The sequence below is a fragment of the Miniopterus natalensis genome, chromosome 8, assembly GCF_054644295.1.
Source record: "Miniopterus natalensis isolate mMinNat1 chromosome 8, mMinNat1.hap1, whole genome shotgun sequence".
Classification (NCBI taxonomy): domain Eukaryota; kingdom Metazoa; phylum Chordata; class Mammalia; order Chiroptera; family Miniopteridae; genus Miniopterus; species Miniopterus natalensis.
Window position 1 is genome coordinate 33756202 of NC_142088.1, and position 8658 is coordinate 33764859.

General features: G+C 38.3%; 1 protein-coding gene across 2 annotated transcripts in view; it reads left to right on the forward strand.

Annotated features, from left to right (window-relative positions):
• FRZB (frizzled related protein) overlaps window positions 1-8407 on the forward strand; it is a 28220-nt gene extending 19813 nt beyond the window's left edge. For both annotated transcript variants that reach the window (XM_016211902.2, XM_087819726.1), the window contains 4 exons: window positions 246-311; window positions 4042-4246; window positions 4620-4683; window positions 7998-8407. In XM_016211902.2, coding sequence (XP_016067388.2) covers window positions 246-311; window positions 4042-4246; window positions 4620-4683; window positions 7998-8114 — 452 coding nt within the window. In that variant the 3' untranslated portion in view covers window positions 8115-8407. The remainder of the gene's footprint in view (window positions 1-245; window positions 312-4041; window positions 4247-4619; window positions 4684-7997) is intronic.
• The last annotated feature ends 251 nt before the right edge of the window (window positions 8408-8658 follow it).

Genomic DNA, 8658 nt, shown 5'->3' on the forward strand with positions numbered 1-8658 from the left:
TGTGGTGGTGGTGCAGGGAGTTTCCTCAGGATTTGGATGGTTTGTTAGAGAGTAGGAACTTCTGAGCCTACCTATATTGAAAAAAAGTCTATAGATAGAATAAACATGAACGTGATTCTAGAGAAAGAGATCAGACACGGAATCACTAAGAGCCTTCTCACCGCCAAATTGGATCTAATCAACCAAAAAATAAATGAAAGCTATTGTTGAAATTTTGCTTACAAATATAATGTTATGTTTTTCAGAACGCTGCAAATGTAAACCTATTAGAGCTACACAGAAGACCTATTTCCGAAACAATTACAACTATGGTAAGGATAACTTCATGGTTGACCTGTGAACTGCTGTGTTAAGAAAGTGTGTGTGTGTGTGTGTGTGTGTGTGTGTAAATTAGTAGAGCAGTTCAAGAATCAGGAGGATGTGAGCAGGAGGGGTGCTTTAAGTTCAGCTTCAGTGTGGTAATCAGAGGAGCGCTTTGATGCGTAAGGGATGGTTAATGGAGTTAAATTTGCTTCCTTCAATCACTCTATCCCGTGGGAAACATGGACAGAGTTGGAAAATAACACTTATAAAAGGTGTTAGTATTCAGTGACGGAAATGTTTTGTTATCTAGCTTGACCTAGAAATGTGACATTCTGATAAAATATGAATTAAAGAGCTATGGATTCAAATGTGGCCGACAAACTCAACTGAAGGGGGAACAGCCTGCTGTGTCTGTGCCAGGTACTGTGCTAGGAGGTTTCCATACATAATGTATTTTTCTCAACTGCCCCATGAGATAAATTCTTCTTATTATTTCATTAGTGATTATCGAACCTAAGTTATCCTTTCTTTGATTATTCAGAATGTGCTTTTGGGTGCTTTCATGCTTCAGAGTCACAAATTTCAATCACCAGTTATTTGAAGAGTCAGTAGAGTTTTCCAGTTGATAAAATAAGGGGCAAATCAATATTTGCTGTGTTCCATCAGCATTTTATTGTCACTATTTTTCTAGCATCTAGGAGATTAATAAAGGTCATGTTACTATATCTGTAGAATACTATTGATGCTGAGTCCATGAATAAACATGGGAATTAAATTGATTTTTGAAGGGAGCTTTATTATTATTAAATGAGAGTTTAATTATTGAATTTACATGCCCTATTTTAGAGGCTATAGGACGCCTACAACAGATACATTTTTACTTTTGTACTTTTGGGAATTGCAAGGAGATAAATGGGTAAAGCTCTACAAGAGTAATCTTTGATATTTTTGAAAATACTGTGTATTAAAAGGTATAAAGTAGAAAATTCTCAATGTAGGTAAATCTCTTTAAAATAAATGCATGTAGTTTCCCAAGTGTTTATTCGATGGATTCAGTTTTTATTCCATGCTACTACTCATCTTAAGAATCTAGTTTCTCTTAGCCAATAGTGGTCGCACTTTCCAAGGTTGGAAGGTCAGATGTGAAAAATCACAGGGAAAGACTTAACTTTTAGGAGACTGAAAAACGATATATGAACTTTTAAGTACAAATTATACTACAAATAAAAGCAGAATGAAAATGTTATATCGGGGAAACAGTTGAGTTTGTATTTATTTTACTTTATTAATCATTTTTTATTTTATCCAGTTTTCTTGGTGCTGCAACAGTTGGTGCTGTTATTTTTGTCAAAAGTTAAAATACTAATGGTTATGCCTGGCCAGTGTTGCTCAGTGGTTAGAGCCTCCGCCCTCTCAAGGGCACGTACCTGGGTTGAAAGTTCATCCCTGGATGCATGCTACGGAGGCAGCCAATCGATGTGTCTCTCTCACACTGATCTTTCTCTCTCTTTCCCCCCTCCCTCCCTTCCACTCTCTCTCTAAAAAAAAAAAATGAGTGGCAAAAAAATACTAGTGGTTACAAGTCATGGAAAGAAAATATCTTCAACAAGGTAGCTGAGTGAATATTATAACATAAAATGGAAATGGGATACAGATCACAATTAATGGAAAGAAGATAATTTCTTTTTCATAACCAAACAGTAATACCAGGTTGCCTACAGTTCAGGGCTTTTCACTTGTCTGGGGCTCACTTAGAGCTGCTTTGGGGAAGGCAGGCACTCCAGTGATTAAATAGAAAAAAAAAAAGTCTGAAAGAAAACATTTAAAACTCCAAAATATGGATATTATTATCTTTCTTAAATCCCTATGTGTCTGTTGAGAAAACAAAGTGGGGGCAGGAGCAATTGATAATTCAGACAACATCTCTGCTTCATTCAGAATTAGTTCAGGTAAAATCTCTTGAGCTTTACCAAAATTACTTGAATAATAAAGTAAGTCTTGCAGAGAGATATTTATTTTGGAGGGGGTGTGTGTGCTAAAAATTTCTAATGAAAATAGTAGCCATACTGGGTAAATAAATCATTAGCTTGAGAACATTTGCACAGTTCACTAATCTCTAAAAGTTGATGGATGCTATGAAGCACATTCACATAAACCAGGACCCCAAAAATGTCTGCTAGCTGGGTTGTAAATTTATCATCTGATTCTCCCATATGACATTTCCAAAAGGGAAGTCTTATCTCTTGTTAAAATACAGAACAGAGAGAGCACTGATAGAAAGGGATTCCTTTGCCCACAAGTCACTCCAAGCAGGGACAGCAGGGCAGTTATATTTTGTTTGCTATAAGTTCTCATATTTGAGACACCTACTTTTTTGAAAATTAAAATAACTGTTAAGAAAAATGACGTTTTCTTAAGTTTTTAGAATTAGTAACTTAATTATTGTGTGTATGTTGTATTGGTGGAATGTTATTAGATAAGTTTCTGTATGGAGTTGGGGCATGGATGGGACTTATTAGCTGGCTTTATATTTTCATGGGTTACTTTTTTTCATTCTTTTGGAGTCCAAAATGCCTAAAATATGTGGCTCAGATGAAAGTGGTTTGCTGATACGTGCCTAAGAGGCTTTTAAAAAGTGGATTCATTTGGATCCGTTGTGTTTTTCTCTGTATAACATCCACAGATATTGAACTAGAGCAATGAGGGTGCCTGGGAGAAAGCCATTGACTTCTTACAAATGGATATTTTTACTTCGTAGGCTTTTTCACACTCCCCCTGAAAAAAAAGGAATCTAAAGAATTTGGCCCCTCCAAAGAAGAGAAATACAGGAAAGCAGGGCTGTACTTGCTAGATTATGAGTCAAAGTCTTCAACTCTGCAACTGAATTGATTATTTTTAAGGCAGTTTGTCTTTCTATTGAGAAGTGAAGCCAACACTTGTGAGATAAACTGGGTGTCGGTGTACACATCCGGAGAGGTAGATTAATGCAATTGGCGTGTTAGACTGTTCCACAGCATGTGAGGGGAAGGACTGTTAGTGTCTGACTTCAAAGACCACGGAGGAAACAAGGTCTAGTGGTGACCATTTTTCCTTAAAAAAGGTAGAATATTTGCAGGAGCATATGAAAGAAAATCTGTGCTGAAACAAAGGAAAAAAGGAGCTGATGTCCAAACAGTGAGCTTACATGAGGAGGGTGAAAAGATTGCAGAACCAGTTTGGAAATGCAGTAGAAGCGGACAACTTTATAGTACTAATGAGACCCCCAACTCTTCAGAAAACCCGTTAATAGACCTGGTAAAAGAATACTGACAAGAAGATGAAGCCTATTTAAGTACTAGGTCTTCACATATAGTGAAATTAATCAAGTTTAAATTCTTGTTGATAGCAGTTGTAACTGCGGATGCTCATGTACACACACCCACAGTGAAATTTTGGAGGAAATTACATCAGAGTCACTGGACCTCTGATTATTCACTTAGATATACATATATGTGCCTATGTACATACAGATATATATGTACGCAAATTGGAAGGGGATCGGGGCTGAACATGAAGAGGACAGGTGTGTTATGTCGTGTGTCACTCACTACCATCTAGGACAGAAATACCTGGCTGACTTTTCCTCTCCGTTCATTGAGCATCAAGTGGGAAACTTGACTGGAAAGAGGCCTTGTCCTTCTTCCTGTGCCGCCTTCTGTGTATCGCATCACCACGTCCGCTCTGTTGTCTTTCACCCAGTCATTCGGGCTAAAGTTAAAGAGGTGAAGACCAAGTGCCATGATGTGACTGCGGTGGTCGAGGTGAAGGAGGTGCTGAAGTCCTCGCTGGTGAACATCCCGAGGGACACGGTGACCCTCTACAGCAGCTCGGGCTGCCTGTGCCCGCCGCTCAGCGTCAGCGAGGAGTACGTCATCATGGGCTACGAGGACGAGGAGCGCTCCAGGTCAGCCGCCCGCCCCCCGGCTGCCGAGGGATCTCGCCCTGAGCTGCTTACCGCGGGGCCTGTCCGCCTCCTGGGGGATTCCAGAGGGGTCTTAGTTGGGCCACTCAATTGCATGTGTCGGCTCGAAAGTGCATGTGTATCATTTGTGCGTGTGCCTTTTGCTGGGGAGGCTGGGCCATGGCTTCATTTGTTCTTAAAGGGGCCCATGACTCCCAAATAGTTAAGAATCGCTGTTCTAAAATTTGGTCACCTTGGTCATTCTGTTTCTAGGATAAACAGGCACACAGGCAAGTCTTCTTTGCAATGGTTCCTTGTATTTTTTAGTAATATGTTTTAATTTTTCAAAAATGCTTGCTTCTTTAAACAAATGCAGATTACTGTTGGTGGAAGGTTCTATTGCTGAAAAATGGAAGGATCGACTGGGTAAAAAAGTTAAGGTAAGCCTCTATTTTATACTTAAAGGGATATACAGAAAAAGAAAAGTAGAAAACCAGCCATTTGTCATTTAAACAAAATAGCCACCCTCAACTACATGAGAAACATTAAAACCTGATATATATGTATGTGAGTATCTGTATGTATTATATATGTGTGGGTATATATTTAAAATTCCAAGCCTGAGATTGTCTTTAATATGGAATTCATTTAGGAAGCTCTCTGTTTATGTATCAGAAACCTAACTATAGTTACTGAACTTCTCACAATGAGAATTCTAGCTGTAGTGAGCCCAGCCCTGGGAGGGTGACCCACATTATCCCTAGGGCTCCAGGTTCCTTCCAGCTTACTGCTCTGCCATTTTTAATGGTATTGCTTCCATACTCATGTTCACCTGGAGGTCACGAGATAGCTGCCCCACCTCCAGCATCACACCTGCATTTTAGGGAGAAAAGAGAGGTAAAAAGGGGTTTCCAAGTGCCCCATCTATCAACTCTTACATAGACTGGGTCTCATGTTCACCCTTAGCTGCAAGAGAGGCTGAGAAATGTAGTCTTGTTTAGCTGTGCATATTGTTTCCTTGAACAAGTTGCAGTTCTGTGAGCCACAGAAAAGAAGAAAGATGAATAGGAAAAATCCCAATATTGTCCCAATGCGTAGCCATTATTTTCTGTGGAAAAGGTGCAGCCGCATTCATCTGTATATAGCTCCTTAGAGTGATCATGTAGCTTTATTTTTAAGCCAGTGACTCTTAGATTCTGGAATTGATGCATTTTTTTCAAAAAATCACTCTAAGTTGCCTTTTTAATAGATGGTTTCATTTCTTCTTACTATATTAAGCAAATCTGTTTCAAAGAAAGGAATATGGGAGAGTATGCATCGAGGGGCAAAGAATCAAAAAGGGTGTGTGTGTACTGGGCAGGGAGGCGGGAAGGGAGAGCAGAAATTACACCAAACATAAAACATCCTCTTTCTGTGAGCTTGAAGGCTTGGGAAACATTTACAGGGTAAGTTAAACACCCCTGGGCAGTTTATCTTATACATCTGGCACTTGACACAGCAGAAACATTTGAGTTCAAGTGACCTACAAAAATGTAGAGGGCATTATTTTGCAGGGAGAAACTGCCCTTCAGTAAGCTCTTCCCTCCCCACCCCCCGCACCAGGCTGTTTGTCAAAAATGAGATGTATTTCAAGTTCAGACTTGTGAGAATTCTCTATTTGTATCTCTTTTCGATTAGTTTGGTGTTTGTTAAAAAGTGGTTCTACTTCATTATTTGAAATCTTTTAATTTGGTTTTCTGCTTGCTAATGCAGAACAGGAATGTGTCCTAAATTTCTGTACCAGATGGAAGCATTTTTAACATCCCTGCTGCAAAGCATGTAACAGGGCTTCTCTTTTGGTACCAAAACAGTTATCATCATGTGAAGACCTAGGACACATTGCTTGTTTGTCCTGTTTCTTAGTAAGGCAAACATATTTTCTGTTATCTTTTTTTTTAGCTTCTCCCAAGGATATTTTTTCCATTGCTTTTCAGAGAGAGTGGAAGGGAGAGAGGCAGAGAGACAGACAGAGAGAGAGAGAGACAGAGGTCAATTGGTTGCCTCCTGCACATGCCCTGACCCGGGCAGGGGATCGAACTTGCAGCTGAGGTACATGCCCTTGGTCAGAATTGAACCTGGGACTCTTCAGTCCACAGACCGATGCTCTAACCACTGAGCAAAACCAGCTAGGGCCATCTATTTGTTTTCTATAGGGGACCTACACAGAGTTATTATTGTGAAATTTTTTATATTCTTAGTCTAGATTTAAACATGCTCAACAATTTTTAATTCATACGCAGATACTTAGGACTAAAGACCTTGGGTAGAAATCTCTTTTGATTAAAATGATTGAGATCTTTAATTTTCCAGTTAATTTGAGGATTGGAAAACATAGTTTTATGGAGGACACTGTTTTTTGTTTGTTTGTTTGTTTGTTTGTTTGTTTGTTTGTTTAATAAGAATTGCCCTCTCAACTGATTTTTTTGCTCTCAGTGGATAGATCAAGAATTTTTAAATACAGACCTTTTTATGGTTTTCCATGCAAATGGTTGTTTAATCCTCTGTTATAGTAGGTTGTTGAAATTGAGATACTTGGCCTGCCGTGGGGAGTTGAGAATCAGATTGTTTTTGTAAATATTAAAAACAATAAGATTGTGAAGTAAAGTGTGCTGAAATGAAGAATTAGTTTCAGTAATTGAAAAAATGGTAATTTATTATGAACTAAGCACTTTATACATTTTTCATCTGTTAATCTTCAGACCAGTCTTATAAGCAGATTCTTTTATTAATTCCAATGTGTTGATGATGAAAATGAGGCATAGTAAGTTTAAGAAACTTTGCATGGTAACTGACAGAGTTAGAATTTGGACTTGGGCAATCTGATATTAATTCCTTGCTACTCAAAGTGTGGTCCCTGGACCAGCAACATTGGCATCATCTGGGAGCTTGTTAGATATGAAAATCTTGGGCCCCATTCCAGGCCCTATGAATGAGAATCTGCATTTATCAAGATCTACAGGTTATTTTCTATGTTAATTGAAATTTGAGTAGTATTTCTATAGTCTTTATTATTTTTTACTACTTGTAATATTCATAATGTAACTCCCTTTTAATTTATTATATTACATTTAAACATTATTGGCACTGTTAATATGCAACATTAGTAAACTTGATTGTGGTTATTAAAAATGTTGGTAACGTCTGCTTTGTCAAAGTTAGCATGAAGGCAGAAACTTGTCTGTTCCACTCATTGGCCTTGTAGATATTACTTAGAAAGCTATTTTTAAAAGACCCAATTCCCACCCCAAATTTTCATTTTTTCATTGTTCAAATCACACAGATCTAAAAAGGCTATGTTCTTATATGTTGTAAGAGAGGAACGTGAAAAATAACTCTTCCTTCAAATTCTCTGTGTAGGTCTTCCGTTTGTTGACCACCTGAAAAGGGCCAGACTAGTGTTTGTTATCTCAGGAAATCTCACAGACAGCGATAGATACTTGTGTCACCATTTACTGATGTGGAAATTTGAAGCTTAAGGTTTGATACGAAAGCATTATTGACATAGGTGGACAATTTTGTGCTTTTGAAAATCTGAGAATTATGTTCAGATAGCATCAATTTCATTGTAACCTTAAGATACAGAGTTTATAGCTTTGGGAAGTAGTAAAATGCTTTTGAGACCTGACTTTGCAGTCTCACTCAGTTATTAGAATAATAGAAATGACAAACCCTGGTGACATGCGCATGTGACCATTTTTTGTTTTCAATTTCACAGCGCTGGGATATGAAGCTCCGTCATCTTGGCCTGAATAAAAGTGACTCCAGCCACAGTGATTCCGCGCAGAGTCAGAAGGCTGGCAGGAGCTCTAACCCCCGGCAAGCACGCAACTAGACCCTGAAATGCAGAAAGGACATCCGTGGACTTCCTCTTAAAACTTGCATTGCTGGACTAGCAAAGGAAAATTGCACTATTGCACGTCATATTCTATTTTTTACCACAAAACCCACGTGGTAACAGATATTACTCTATTTTCTCTTTTGTTTTCTGCTTTTCTCTTCCCTTTCCCTACTCCCTTTTTTGTGGTCTGGGTGCAGATCCTTAAATATATTATATGTATTCTATTTCACTAATCATGGGAAAACTGTTCTTTGCAATAATAATAAATTAAACATGTTGATACCAGGGTCTCTTTGCTGGAGTAAATGTTAATTCACTGCTCTGTACCCAGATTGGGAATGCAATAATGGATACAAAGAGGGAAAGCTAAATAAGCTGTACAATATATTTGGCTGATCTAATTACAGCCTCATTTTCACATGCCTTTTGGGCATTCTCCTCACTCTTAAAAAGTCCTACATGTTTATAAAGGTAAAATTGCAGTTGGAAATCAAATGCCACATAGGCAAAGCAATCAAGCACCAGGAAGCATTTATGA